We start from the raw sequence: 15,739 nt of genomic DNA, 5'->3' as shown, positions 1-15,739 counted from the left end.
TAGCAGAGGAGCCTGATGTGGGGCTCGATCCCATAACGCCGGGATCACACCCTGAGCAGAGGGCAGACGCTTAACCGCTGTGCCACCCAGGCGCCCCCCCATTTTGTTTTTAAATAACAGTGAATTGCTGCTGCTTTTACATCTTGTGTTGGAGGGTGAGTGGTTAAAAAGATTCAGATTTTACATGAAAAATGTCTAGTGAAGTGAGAATAATGTAAACCTAACGGCTAAACTAAAATACTAAAAATATAATTTTAAAGGTAAGTATTTAGTGTACAGTTTTCCTGAAAAAGAAGTACTTTATTGAGTAACACTTACTAAGTATTAAGAGGGGGAACCTGTGACACTCCTAATTTGAAGTTTCCTTAATTTTTATAAGTTTGGTAACAGTGGTGATCCCCACTTTCAGTGTTCTTTGCCTAAATAAATATACCAATGCTTCATCGCCATCACAAACCATCACGTTTGAATTGGTAGCAGCCTTTATGGCCTACTAATCACTAATCATGAGACAGTATATTTAAAGAGTAGGGACATGGGCATGCCTGGGTGGGTCAGTTGGTGAAGCGTCTGCCTTCAGCCCAGGCCAGATCCTGGGGTCCTGGGATCGAGCCCCGAGTGGGGCTCCCGGCTCAGTGGGGAGCCTGCTTCTCCCTCTTCCTGCCGCTCTCCCTGCTTGCACTCTGTCTGTAGCTTGTTCTCTCTCTTAAGTAATTAAATAAAATTTTTAAATTAAAAAAAAAACGAAGAGTAGGGACATAAGGTACATATTGTTGTGGATGTAATTAAATTTCAGAGACTGAAGCTTCTGGTGTTCAGTCGGCAGAGTGAGTTCATGGTCCATCCTTGCTGATACCCCCATCCCACCAGCAGCCCAGGCGGTAAACCTTGCATCACCTGAACAAGCCAGTTTATTTTGTGTTTTATGTATTTAACCAAACTATCCTTCTAATAAAACTTTACATAATTTTGAGTTTCAAAAAGTAAATTTGGGCACCTTTTCATAATTATTTGTTGCCCAGTGTGGTTTTCGGTAGAAATTGCTTCTTGGTGTGCATGCTGGAGTATCTGAAATTTGTGTGCAGAGATGAGAGCTGGGCGCCTGGCCCGGCAGAGAGGGAGACTGCTGTCCTGGTGTTGCCGGGATGAACCACCCTGAGCACGCAGGTATTCAGAGTCCCCACCTCAGAGACGCCGTCGGTGTTGATTCCTGCTGGCGGGGGTACTGCACAGGCCTTCCCTCACCGGCTCTCGAGTTTGGAAAGGACACCCTTGGCTCTGCAGCCCTTCCAGACCCTTGGGGTCGGCCCGCTGTTACTACTCGTGTCACTTTCTTCGTCGTTCGTATCCATGTCTCCGGTCCAAGGCCAGAGCTCTTGCTAATGGAACTGCCATTTCCAGCATAGCATTTTTTTTTTTCAGGGGAAAGTAAGTGGGGTTTTTTCCTGATTGAAAAGCTGTGTGCTTATTTTAAGAATTTAAGCAGTACAGAAAAGCATAAAGAAGAATGTAAAAAAAAATACCTAGAATCCTACCACCCAGAGATAATCACTTTTTATATTTTCCATAAGGGGACGGTGATAGGTGTCGAAGTATTTGTCACGTTTGCATGAAGAACAATTTTGAGATGAAGAGCGCAGCCCCAGCACGGCGCCGTTGTCCTTCACAGCTGTGTGGAGCGCTCGCGTCGCGTCCCCGTGTGACGCGTGCGACGCGTGCGACGCGGTGGTCAGTGCTTCAGCCAGCAGAGCAGCCGCCGCGCAGGCAGCCCCAGACAGCTGTTCACGGCCGAGGAAGCCCCTGCCTGAGGCCGCCGTCAGCATCCTCCCCGCTCCTGGCGGCCGCCGAGCTGCTCTGTGCTTCGCCTGTCCCGGACGTTCACATACGTGGAAGCAGGCGATACGTGCTCTTTCGCGACCGGCTCTGTCTAGCGTGACGTGGTCACGGTTCAGCCGTCTTGTCGCGTGGGGCAGTTTGAGAAGAGAGTGTAGTGAAAACCGTGTGTCACGCGTCTAGGGGTGCTCAGTTGTGCCAGGGGGATGCTCACGTTTCACCAGTTGGCTTTCTTATTGTGAAGTTGTTGGGCTGTGGTGTACGGTGAAAGTCATGACTGAATCTTAGCATTTTTTAAAATAAAGAGCTTAAAAAGCAAAGCAGAAAGCCTTCCGCAGATTCTTTAGTTTAAAAACAAACTCAGCCTGTGAATCTTGCTGAATTGCAGCAGAAGTGTGCGCCGAGCTGAATGCAGCTAGAGGGAAGCGCTTGACCGTCTCGCAAAGTCCCTGACATTTGTCTTCTTTTGTTCCCAGGCTCGGTTTTCCTGTCCACAGTTGCCCTGCCTTCATTTTTTTCCACATCCAAGAGCATTAGCTTAGAAACTTGATACTTTTTTTGGTTCTCTTAATTCTGTTTGTCTTGTAAAAGTAGGAGCGAAGAGACACGGTCTCGGAAAGACACTGTGTTGTACGGTGAGAGTGCAAACACTTTTCTTGGTTACACGCGCTTCCGCTCCTCCTCCTGGATAAGGGGGGGAGGGGCTGTGAGCTTCCTGAGAACAGATCTGAGTTCAGGCGGCAGGTGTCGCTGAGGGCGCCTCCCGGGAGCCTTCCCTGAGGAGCTGCTGCCTTGCTGCCCCCCCCGCCCCCCCATGTCTCCAGAGTTGTAGGCTGTCCTGGCCTGTTTTGTCTGTCTCTCGCCCAAGCAGAAGTTTGGACCACTTTGCCTCGTTATAATATTGTACTAAAACTTCTCTCCGAAATCTTCAGACAGATTCTTCAAATTTCTTAGAAAATTTGATAATTACCTAATTCATATTTATGCTTATTATATCCTTTCAGATGTTTCGAAGTGGCTAACAGGAGAAAACATAGATGGCTAAAACTTGAAGTAGGAAAAAGAACTCCTAGTGGAGGGGAGGCTGATAGGAACCGGGTTGAGTGTTGACTACCAGCACGTTCTAGGGAGCGGGGAAGGAAATCTTCCCGCCGCCCAGGAGAAGACTGCTGTGCGCGGAAGTCAGGGCCGGGGTCAGGGGGCCGTGCAGAGCCTCGACAGAGCATGCTGGAAAGATGGAAAGACCGGCGTGCCTGGAGCCTAGGGAGACAGAGCATGATCTGGATGAGAGAGACCGTGGCCACGTCATGGAGAGAGGGCACTGGAGTTTGAGGTTTATCTGAAGAGCAGTGGAAGCAATTGAAGAAATTGTGCGGAGGGAGGCGATTTGATCTGGTTCAGTCATTAAGGTATCACCGGCTGCTGTGGGGAAGGGGGTCGTACTGAGATCAGCATGCGCCGCGTCGTGAGGTGATGCTGTCGTGACAGTCAGGGCTGGCGGTCTCTGAGAGTTTGAGCTTATCCCCCACTCCATGTGTGTGTATGGTTTAGGTCCAGGTACTTTGGTGTTGACATACTGCATATGTTATGAAACATAAAAGAAAAAGGATGAGAGAAAAATGAACAGAAATAGAAGTGCTACTGTTTTCTTTCCCACGCCAGTGTGTGTTTAGCATTCTGGGATAAATGCATCCCTCTCGGAAAACCACCGTCTGGACAAGAGGTCATGTGGCAATGGAGGCCGTTTGGAGAGAGATTTCGAGGTGACAGGAAGGGGCTTGGCAGTAGGTTCACTAGTGATAAAAAGGGAGGGGTGAGGAGGGCCCTGGATTTCTGGTTTGTGTCACTGAGTAGATCACAGTGCTGTTTAGAGACTTAGCCAGCGCTCCAGCAGTAAGCTGGTCCTGTTTGTTAAAGTAGCTGCTGCCTGACTGCGCATGTGCGTCACACTGCCCGTGGCGGCAGAGCGGGGCCTGTAGGGTGGTCGGGGGGACGGTCTGCTCTGCAGAGAAGTAAACATGTCTTTACGAGTGTTGGGACGTGGCAGGATTGGTACATTACGGTTGGCTCTGACGGTTTCTTTAGCTGGGGACAGAGTCGTCGATTCCACAGGTGAGAGTAAATAGTGTACAGAACAGGTGTGGGCCAGGCAGCATGTTGGGGCTGTCGCTGTTCAAGCCTCATGAATTATTCGCAGTTGTGAGCTGTTAGCAGCCATCTTCCATTTGCTGAGACGGGAGTAAAATGTACCTGAGGCCATTGGTTGGGGAAGGATTAAAGAATTGAAGGGGGCAGGGGAACCCCATCGCATGTACGGTTTGCCTAAGACTTGGCACAGCAACATGAGAGAGAAGTTTATATGTTGGCGTTTTTTCATGTGTAGCTAGAGATGCATGATGCTCCACTTCCTGAGGTGTATAAAGAGTTCCTTTTATTAAAAACTGCACATACTTTAAAACAAAATGTGAAAAATTTTTTGAAAATGTATTAAAATGCCATCACACTGAACACACTTTGCTCTTTATTGTAGTTCTCATGTCTGCTGGCACGGAGCCCTGCAGAATGAGACCGATATACGTACGTCTATATGTGTCTATTTTTTTCAGTTCCACTGAGGTATAATTGAAGAACAAAATTGTAAGATGTTTAAAGTGCATGTCCTGATGATCCGATATGGCACATATTGTGAAAGGACCCCTCCCATCTGGTTAATTAACACTTCTACACCTTAATTTCGTGTGAGAGAGAGAGAGAGAGACAGACGCTTGGGTGAGTTAGCACATTTCAGTTATACAGGACAGTGCTGTCAACTACAGTCACCGCGTGTGTATCAGATCCTTGGTCCTTACGCATCTTGTAGCTGAAAGTTTATGCCTTTTTACCAACCTCTGTTTATTTACCCCACCTGCAGGCCCTGGCAACCACCTTTCTACTGTTTCTATGAGTTTTGTTGTTGTTGTTGTTGTTTGTTGTTGTTGTTTTTAAAGTTCACATACAAGTGATGCCGTGCAGTCTTTGTCTTTCTCTGTCTGGCTCATTCCGGTTAGCGTGATGCCTTCGGGATCCATCCAGTTTCATGCAAATGACAGGATTTCCTTCTTTCTTACAGCTGAGTAATATTCCATTGTGTGTATTCCGTGGATGGACTATCTCTCACACACGCACACACACTCACTCACTCACTCTCATCTTCTTGATCTGCTCATCTGCTGATGGACAGTAGGTTGTTGCAGTATCTTGACTATTGTGACTAAGGTTGCAGCAAACATAGGGGTGCGGGTGTTTCTTGGGTATCTTGTATTCATTTCCTTTGGATATATGCCCAGAAGTGGGATTGCTGAATCGTGGGGTAGTTCTGTTTTTAATTTTTGAGGAACCTCCATACTGTTTCTGCAGCGGCTGCACAGTTTGCATTCCCATGGTACCTGGTTTTGTTTGTTTTTGTTTTTTTCATGGTAGGCAGCCACACCACTGCAGTGTCTTCCTCCATTCTCTTCTAGACACCTTAGAACAGACACACACATTTACTTTCATTCCCTTTCAAAACGTAGGTAGTAGAACTTTGAGATCGTGAGGGTAATACCTGGGGGCCCTACTGATGGTCAAAAGCGCCAACACTGCTCATTTGGAAGCTGATGTGTGTGCCTGCTCAACAGACCGGCTTTCCAAAGAGTAAATTGAAGTAAAACCAGCTTTAAGCAAACATTATCTCATTGCATCCTCAGCAAAAAATGCCAGGATGGGTGATGTCCTTGTTACCAGGTGCCGCGGGACTGCAGCTGAGGGCCGGCTGTTGTGATGATGTCTAGCAGTAGCACGCGGTCATGCTGCGCAGAGGCAAACAGCCTGTCCTGGTCACTGCTGCTGGTTCTCGCAGGCTGCTTGCAGGCTGCTGCTTTCTTGCTGCTCACACCAAACACCAAAGGGGGGGGGCAGGCAGAGCCTGAGGGGTCGCCGCCCTGCAGACTGCATTAGGACTGAGTAGCCGTGATGGCACTGGCTTGCGGGCAGAGTGGCTGATAGACAATGTCATTTTTCTTTCCAGAAGTCCAATACTGATGCTAAATTTTGTGTTTTGGGGGCATTGTAACCTCCTCAGCACGTGGGAGGGCCTTTCTTGCAGGGCCCATGCTCCTCTCAGTGCCAGGCCTGATAGGTCCTGGGCTGACTTGGAAAGAGGCGATCTCTTGGGGGTACAGGAGCCGTAAGGAGCACTGTATTCGCTCTGAGAGTGAGGATGCTGCAGGCATCCTGTTACTGCATCCGGCCAGTCTGGGCAGTGACTGTCCTTCCTGAACTCCCCCCCCCCCCCCCCCCCCCCGCTGAGCCCAGAGTGGGTGGCATCAGCATTCAGCAGGAAGCGCCGCTAGCTGTGTGTGTCCGACCTGGTGAGCAGTCGCGCGGCTTCGGGAAATGCCGACTGCGGTAGAACAGAGATCAGTATTTCATGTGGTGGCGAGGAGTAGAAGTCCATAGAGAGAAGATGCCTGAAGATACTGAGTGCAAGAGTGGTGCTTAGTAGTTGTAAACTGTGACAAGGGTGGGAATATTTGGTGGAAAATGTGGGGTCTCACGCAGTCCGAATGGTCTCCCTGCATTCTGACAGTGGTCAGATTGACTGTGCCAAAATGATTGGCCGCGGAGCATGGCAGGTGCTTTGCTGTCCCAGACGAGATCATTTCTCAGGGCTTTCTTGTAAGTTTTTATATTTTCCTTACTCTTTTTCCCTTTAAACATGAATTAAAGAAACAGAAGGGTAAAACCTGAAGACCAGGCATGTTTATTAATAAAGACTTTACAGAAGTAGTCATTTACAGACATTGGTAAGACAGATTCTTTTGAAGTTTAAACTTAAAATATTACTGTTGAAAATTTCCTTAATTGTTTATCTACTTTGAAATGATGTGATTGACTTGGTAGACATGTTATATGTATGCCTGTGGTCTCTCTCCTGTCAGTGAATGTTGTGCATGCGGCTTTAATAATAATAATAATAGACGGGGTTGTTGGAAGTACTTAGCAAAGGTGACGTTTCTCAATCTTATTTATTTTGTTTGTGTTTGAAAATATCTGCTGTATGTAATATTTTTAAAGCAAGGTTTAAACTTAAGTGGATGATATTAAATCTAATTTCTAAAAATGATTTTTAAAATTCTGATTATTTAAGATTTATTACCATTTTCAGATGTATGGTCTTTAAATTGGTTTGGTTCTGATTCTATGCAGACTTTTTAGTTAGCATAAATTGTATTATTTAAAGAACACAGTTTAGGGGAAATCTAAAATACTGTCTTGTTTGCCTTTATGCAGTCTTTCTTGAGTCAATATATTTTAATCTGTTCATTGTTTTTTGGCTAATACAAACGGAAGAAGAAAATCTTTCCTAGGCTGAAAAGAATTTCTTTGGAATTTTATAGAAAATTATTGATATGAAGTTTTGGATATCACTAATAGCGTACTAAGAAAATTTTTAATTTTGTTTTTCCTATCCCAGTTTTGAGTGTCACCTTGATTTTATATAAGCCCTTCTTCTCCTTTTCTTAAATTAGCACCTTCTCACTGAGTTTTTTCCATTAAAGAGAATTTACTTCATTAATACTTAGGGTGGATTTTAACATAGGTAGCCTAAATAATAAATGGCTATTTGATGTGGCCACATGTTTTTAATAAGATATTTTGTCAAGTATATATGCATATTGAGAAAAAAAAGAATGATAAAATGTGGCTTGGTAAAACAATGGATAGTTTTGATGTTTTTTCAGAGTGCAAAGCCAATGAAGATATTCTTATTTACATCAGTGACTGTAAAACACTTTAATTGCTAGAGGCTGGTTAAAATGGCTTTTGTCTTTTTCAACTAGTAGAAATGAGTTCTTCTTAGGTTAAGTTAATCTTAAGTGTTTCCCCTGAATTTTTTTCAACTGCAAAGTCTTCTAAATGAGCAATACTGAAAGAGGGTAGATACTGTGAAATTAAGTCAGCCACGGATGCCGACCTCCTATACCTCAGTTCCATTTACTTTTTAAAATATGGTTGTGAAATGTAAATCGATTGCACTCTCTGATTGTCTAACTCTGGAAAGAAGCTATTTGGTCTGTGCATCATTTGGTCTGTGGCTTATTACAGGGTTTTTCCACAAATATGATTACCCATAAAAATTCTTTTTAAAGTTTATATTAAAGAAGATACGTTTTTATTAAATTACAGAGCTTCCAGAATGAGGATCTAGATAGGACGTATGTATAAAAACATTTTGAACCTTTGAAAGCACCTTTTAGTTTGTGTGAAGTTCTTCAGATGGGCCCGTTGTCCTGTGAAGCTTCTAACACCAAGGTGTCTGTTGCAGCCCAGAGCAAGGTTGCTGCTACCCAGGACAGCACTAATTTGCGATGTATTTTCTGTGGTAAGCAACATTATGTTTACATTATTTTTTCAAGCTGTGGTACATACTACTTGCACATTTCCATAACTTTTGTTTCCGTAGGCCATAGTCTGGCTTGTGGTATTCGGGGTAAACAGCAAGCTACGTTTTATGTTGTGCTATCTGTTGTGGTTCATGTAGGTGATTCGGTCAGCTTTTGAGTTGGCTTCTTAGTGAGGATGTAGTTAGGATGAGGGCCCTAAAACTAATTCTTCTTCAGTTCTTGCACCATGAACGAGAGGGGTTTTTGTTCGTTTTTGTTTTCAACTATTTTGTTTGAAGCAGTCTTTTAATTTATAATTTAAGGGACAGAATCACATCCACCTTGGTATGTTTTGAGGAATGTGAATGTCTCTTATCTGAAGGGAGCTTTTGCTCAGCTTGAGTTAAGTTGTAGGCGCATTTGTCGTGAGGTGGATGTAAGTCATAGCTGCTTCCCCGGCTTGGCTTCTGAGTGACAGGCTTCTTTCTACAGTAGGTGAGGAGCGAGTTTGGGCTTAGAGAGTGCTCTTGCACTCCTGTGCACACACATGCACACGTATGTGTTGTTCGCATGCATGAGCTGGAGACGTCCCTTAGCTCCCCTGAGTCACAGTCAGGCAGGTGCATGCTCGTGCCCTTACACAAAGAGCTGTGTGTGCACACACACAAACACATGCACATGCACGCACACCTTCTTCTGAATTGTTTTTATCCTTATTTGATTCTAAAACCTTCTGTTTTGGAAAACCAAGTTCAAAAAATGACTCGTACTTGTTAGAACTTTTTTTTTTTGGACATATATATCTATATCTATATAGATATATCTTTTTTTAATTCCTGTTTACTTTGGCCCAATTATTCTATGAGAGATAAAATTCAAAGTGATAATACTGCTAAAATCTTTGATAAACAGTTCAGCTGTGTGTATATACTTTATCCATGTGACTCAGTTTTTGATGTGATTCTTCAGTATTTCTGATATTGTTTCTTTACCTAATTCTCTTTCGAATTATTTTAAAATTTATGTACTGCTGGTTTAGGCAAAGAAGCATGTGTTACAAATTTCCAAAAATGGAAACTCTGATGTATTTCTTAATGACCTAAAGTTCCATTTTCGGCTTGCTCCGGGTGACAGGGTCCCAGCAGTGAGCCTGTGCTGCTGGTCTTCGTAACTCCCTGCTCCCCAGGGCTTAATCAGTGACTCTTAGCGATGCTTCTCGGCCTCCTCCTGGGGGCTCTTCTAGGCCACCTTTTGAACTAGCCATGAGTTATTATTGGTATTGGTGTTTTTTTTTTTTAGTTCATTCTGAAAACCTACTTGATGTTCTGTACTTTGCTCCTTACTATGTTGAGTTCCACATGCAGAATAATAGATACAGTTAACCCAATTGCAGAGAGGATTGATTTGCCCTCATTAAAGGTGAATTTTTAAGTTGTAAAATAATGTGTTAAAAAGCAGATTTTCCCCATTATTACCTTTAATTGATTTAACTGTGTACAGTAATATAATTACCACATTGCTAAGTTTACCCTTGATTGTATTGTGTATAATAACACCTCCTGGTCTTTTAGTCCTGTGTTTTTAAGCAGTCTGTGGCTGAGTGTGAAACCAGATTTGTGAAAATTAAAATGTGACAGCAGGTGCAGTGTGCTTTAGCCAAAACTCAGTATTAAGTCAAGACTGAAATGCCATTCATTCCTGGATTCGAGAGACACTATTCTGCTTTCCATCATTTATAGAGAACCTGTCAGTGACACGGACACATTTTCTGTATTAGCACCTAAGTCACTTCTCTGCTGTATGAATTCTAGCTAGGACAGATTAATATCAGTCCTTGTCTCTCACTCTGGTAATAAAACAGAGACAGTAACCCTCAAAGTTAGCTGCTGTTCTTCATGACACCACATAGGGATGAGCAGGCTCACGTGTTTTCTCTTTTTTCCCAGAGAGAACTGTCAGCCACCACGGGATGCTCATAACAATACTGTCATTGCCCACCGGCTAGGGCAGTGCCTTTTTCTGCATTCTGTGAGAACACAGATACTCATGTAGGAATATGACCGAAAGTACATACAGTGCAGAAAACAAGGGCAGCTGGCAGCCTTCGTTGCTGCTTCATGTCGTGAGCCACATGTTGGTGGGATCGACCACTTGAATGACCCCGCAGAGTGTTTGACCAGAAGGAAGCATGAAATCGTGTCCCTGCAGTTCTTAAGTGACCCCGAACTCTTCTCGTTAGTGCTTACGGTATATTTACATTATATTTAAAGGCACATGAATTTCAGTGTGCTCATTATCGTGACTTGACAGTTCTAATGGGGAAGAAACAGACAAGACAACTAGACTAAATACAGGTGCGAGAAGACACCAGGGGAAGGCCCCTTCTCGCTGGCCCACCACTGGGGGATGTCTGTGGAAAGACAAGCTGCCCGTTACCACAAAGAATCATGTAGAAAACACTCGTAAGAGCCTTTCTTGGATCAGAATTCCCCTCATTTTAAAAAGATCTTCCTTAAGTTTTCCTCTTTTAGCTGCATGAATAAACTGTGATAAATTAATTTTTTAATGATATCAGCCAGAGAATACTTCCCACATTTTTAAAACCTCCTTTTAAAACAAGTTCGTTAAGTTTTTAACTTCAGAAATCCAAAAGTTTCTGTAAATTGCTTTTGAAAGGTAATTTTTTCTCAAACTTTTTTTGAGTTATATCAAACTTTTGTTAGTTTAAAAAAATCTCTTTAATAAAATCAAGATTGAGTTGAAATTTTGACACCCTTTTCTTGAATTTATATTTGAGTTAAAACTTAAATTGGTAGATTTATATTGGGGAATTTCATCTGTCAGTATCACTATAGAAGTCACAAATGCTTTTGCTAGATGTGAACAGTATGTCAGCATCCTTTTTTGGGATGGGTTCTGGACAGTCTCTCTGGCCCCGTGAGATCCAGCTGCTTAATTATTCGAACAGCATGAGGTTTCACTTAAATAAACATTATTTTAAAAAATAATTAAGCCAGAATGGTCTCTTGAGTTGCCCAGGCTAAATGCTCACATTTAATATTTTTGGATAAACACATAACTTTGGATTTAAAAAATACTTACCCCAAATAGTTTATATTTTCTCAAGTTTACCCTCCACCCCCAGTCTTCTGTTTGTCTCTCCTTCTGTCGGAAGAGATAAGACATCTTTTCCTTCTAAGAGTATTAGACATTAGTGTATGGGTTAATATGACAGTCTATTTTTACATCAGTATGTTCATTCCCAAAAGAAGGAAAGAATTCCGGCCTGTTTCCTAGACAAGTTCTATTTTTCATTTATGCAAAAATTTAAGTGCGTGTTTAACATTAATTTAAAAAGCTTTTTGATTTTTTTGTTGTTGCTGATGACATAGGATTAATATTTTAGTATTTCCTTTGTGTGGTTTTCAAAATAGCAAGCTTAGGAAATCTAATGAAATACATCACTGCAATTGTCATGTAACTTGTCTTTTAGAGGACAAATTACATGATTAATCTAGAAATGGGTAAAGAGATGAGAAAAAAATTTAGTAGGTAAGTTTAGATCCACTTACCTGTTTTTCCACATTTGGAATATGCCAGTACTGTACCACATTGCCAAGAACCTTATCCTTCTAGCTGCAACGTTTACTTCCCCAGAACAGCACAGAGTAACCAAGAATTTGTGTTAGTACACAGAAGTGTTTCTGTCTTACCCTTGTTTCTGGTACTAGCGACCTACAAAACACTTTCAAAATATCTGTTAAGGGCATTTGCTGGCACACTAGATTTACTTGTTTACTGGATTCTCTTGTTTCCTGGGTTAGATTTCAAGACTGTTCTGTTTTATAAAACCCTAGGCATTGCATATTAGGTCCAGTATTTATTTCTCTCATGACACATATAATTTTTATATCCAGTGACATTACAACGTCCCATATTTAGTGGCATTTGTTATAAGATGGTAAAAATGGGTCTGCATTGCACATGGTATGTGGGAATGGATGGTCATTAGTTTCTTGTGACAGAGCCATGTTGGTTTGAATGTAGGGTTTTGGTTTTTGGTTTTTGGGTGATTTTTACTTTTGGTTTGTTTCTGTTTTTGTTTTGTTTTTTTAACCCCAAATGAAAAGTTATTAAGATTACCTCTGTTATGTTAAAAATTCAGATAAGTAGGTTAATTATATATAGAAGTTTAGCAAATGTTTGTTTTCACCAGTGCTGGAAATGACAAGCCATTAAATAAAAATGGCAGCTTAAGTTGGGCAAATTTGATAAATGCATTAGCATTCTTCATCCTAGTAATAAGGTTCTCATGCTCTCTCTCTCCTGTTTTTCATTTCCAGTGTTCTATTTAGGTGAGTTTTTGAATTCTGATTTTTTCATTTAAGTTCTCCCTCTCCACTTCATGAATAAGTACCCCAAAGAGAATGTCTCATTGTCTTAGAAACGTCCAGCTCAGGTGCCTATTCAGATGCTCATTAAACACTTGTTTTCCTCAAGCTCTTCATATATAAATGTTTATTTTTCCTTTATCGTTGATGTTTTCCATTTGTTTCAAGTAAGCCTTCTGGAGATGATGACAGTATTATGTTGCAGTCTTTCATTTGCTGTGTGTTATGTAAAGCTTATATTTTATTTTGCTAAACAAAAAAGAAGATACATTTGTAAATATGTGATGGTTTTATGTTATTCTTCTCATGATTTTATCTCCTCTGTCCAGCTAACTATAAAGATAATGTTCATCTATAATGTTTTCCTCCCTTTTAGGGCCGACATTGCCTAGACAAAATTCTCAGCTACCTGCCCAAGTTCAAAATGGTCCATCACAAGAAGAATTGGAAATTCAAAGAAGGTAAATTTTTAATCAGTTGTTATTTGGAGCTTTTCTTTCTATTGCAGAAGACCTGTGAGCGTCCTAATACTGGAAGTGGATTATGTCTTGTCAGCCATTTAAAAGTCACTTAGCAGCATACAAAGTGACCTTGACTTCAAGAAGACTTATTTTTACAGCAGTTATAGATTGATCTATGGTCATTGTGGCTTTCATATAACTAATTTAACCAGAAAGTTGAAATCGTGTTGGCTGTTCGTAGACATCCTTGATCTTGAGATGTTACCATGGTGCTTAGTAGTGGAATACAAACTCATTCTGTTTATGATTAAATTGCTGGTTTGGTGAAGTCAATAATATTATCTCCTTGCTTCCATGCAGTTTATAAAGAAATACATTGGACATTCTAATACAGCCTCATTTAGGTATAGTTGTTTCTGAGTTAGTGGAGTCTCTGAACTATAAGCTACCAAATTAATAACAAAATAGTTTTATAAAATTCAGGTACATACAATAACTAAAATTGAGTTAGTTAAACTAGGTGTCCCATTTTAAACTAATAAGAACTTTTTGGAGATGTTGATGTTGCTTGTTATCACTAGTAGGTCACCTGTTTTATTTTAGAGAGCTGATAACCATCATATAGATGGATTCTTCCATTTGACAAGCATTTGCTCCATGGCAAGCCAGAATTTCTTCTTGTGACCTTAGATTTGGATCTCACATTTGAAACACTCCTCAGATTCTCCATGTTGTTTTGATATGTGTGCCATGTTCCCCTGACAGACAGAAGGATCTCTACTACACTCTGTGTCGGCTGCTTTGGGGTATAACTGCTTAGCTCTTGGGGAAGGCCCTCCCGAAATGAATTTTGTTTTTGTCACAGTCTTTTATATTCAGTTCAGTCACTCCAGAAATAACCCCCAAATTTGATGAAAATCTATCCAACTCTTTTGAGTGATGCTGTAACAGATACAAATAAAGTTTTTGTAGAAATAAGGAAAGTTTAAAAGATAGAATTTTGGTTCTATATTGAGTGTTTTAAACACATTAGAACAAGAGTTAGAAATTGTAATGATTCTGTTGCCCACCCCCACCCCCCATCCACACACACACGGAAAAGTAATTAATAAAAAAAATGATCATGGGGCACCTAGGTGGCGCAGTCCATTGAGCATCTGACTCTTGGTTTCGGCTCAGTTCGTGATCTGTGGAGTCGTGAGATCGAGCCTCAGGTCAAGCTCCACGCCTAGGGAGTCTGCTTCACCTCTGCCCCTCCCCCCACTCACATTGTTTCTCTTTTTTTCTCTCTCAAGTGAATGGATAAATCTTTTTTAAAAAATGATCATGGTATTGGGAATAACATTTGCCAGGAAGAACCAGGAGAGAACCCAAACGTTAACAGATAATTTCTGGCATCATGGAAAGGAAGCAGGTGGCCCCTGGGACAGTTGCTGGGTGAAGACAATACAGAAATAGAAATAGGCACCCTCTGCTGGCTCGTTAAGGGTCTCCGATGGGTGACCCATTGCATAGTAGTTGTTGAGAACTTGTAACTTGCAGTTTTAGCAGAAATGAGTATTGAGCGAATTTCTACTACAGTGAAAATGCTGTGCCCCGTGTCCACTTTGATCCTGTCCAAGTGCTGGCTGGCCCTGTAGCATTCCCCTGGACTTGAGGCTTGTCTGCTTGTGTGTAGCAGGATGCTGCAGGGTTTGAAAATTGGATGTTGTTTGTATTACTTGTTTAGTTCAAGACTCAACTCAGTCGTTTTGAAGAGTGAAATGCAAAATTCTGAAGAATGGGTGTAAATTTTAAAATTATTTTCTGTCCATAGCCACACAGTCTTCTTTCATTTTTTAAAATTTTTTATTTTTAAAAAATATTTTTTATTTTTAAGTAATCTCTGTACCTCACGTGGGGCCGAGATCAAGAGTCACTCACTGCACCAACTGAGCCGGCTGGGTGCCCCTCTCCTTTCTTTTAGGGAAACCTATGAGATACCACTGTCTTTCTCTCTTGGTGTTATTGTTTATCTGTGTCCCTTCCTTTCTCTTTCCCATACCCACTTGCTTTTTTTTTTTCCCTTAAATATTTTATTTATTTATTTGACAGAGAGAGAGAGAGACAGCCAAAGAGAGAGGGAACACAAGTAGAGGGAGTGGGAGAGGAAGAAGCAGGCCCCCAGTAGAGGAGCCCGATGTGGTGCTCGATCCCAGAACACTGGGATCACGCCCTGAGCTGAAGGCAGACACTTAACGACTGAGCCGCCCAGGCGCCCCTACGCACTTGCTTTTTTTATCTGGTGAAATGTGTTTTGTGTCAGCTCAGATCTCCTGGAAATGCTTCTTCCAGCATTGACTTGTTTCTAGTTGAGATTTCTTCTCCTCGTGCACATCTCCCTCTTTGCTTTCTTCCTTTTGATCCTGCAGAGTCTCTTCCTTGCCGCCTCCTGTTCCTTGAGCCCTTTCGGCATGTGCACAAGCTGTCCTCGTTCTTCCTCTGTACATGGTCTACCTTGACAGACTGATGATTGGGTTGTATATTGTAGCTTCTTCTTCTTTTTTTTTTTTTTAAGATTTTATTTATTTATTCGACACAGACAGAGACAGCCAGTGAGAGAGGGAACACAAGCAGGGGGAGTGGGAGAGGAAGAAGCAGGCCCATAGCG

The 15,739-nt window shown here is 41.9% G+C and overlaps 1 protein-coding gene across 1 annotated transcript in view; it reads left to right on the top strand.

The window, feature by feature from the left end:
• Window positions 1-15,739, top strand: part of ENAH (ENAH actin regulator) — a 112,879-nt gene that overhangs the window by 66,527 nt on the left and 30,613 nt on the right. Inside the window, exon 4 of the mRNA XM_034667631.1 lies at window positions 13,005-13,089. Within this exon, the coding sequence (XP_034523522.1) occupies window positions 13,005-13,089 (85 nt within the window). The remainder of the gene's footprint in view (window positions 1-13,004; window positions 13,090-15,739) is intronic.

The sequence above is a fragment of the Ailuropoda melanoleuca genome, chromosome 8, assembly GCF_002007445.2.
Source record: "Ailuropoda melanoleuca isolate Jingjing chromosome 8, ASM200744v2, whole genome shotgun sequence".
In the NCBI taxonomy this organism is placed as follows: Eukaryota; Metazoa; Chordata; class Mammalia; order Carnivora; family Ursidae; genus Ailuropoda; species Ailuropoda melanoleuca.
This window is presented reverse-complemented; position numbering and strand designations above follow the sequence as displayed.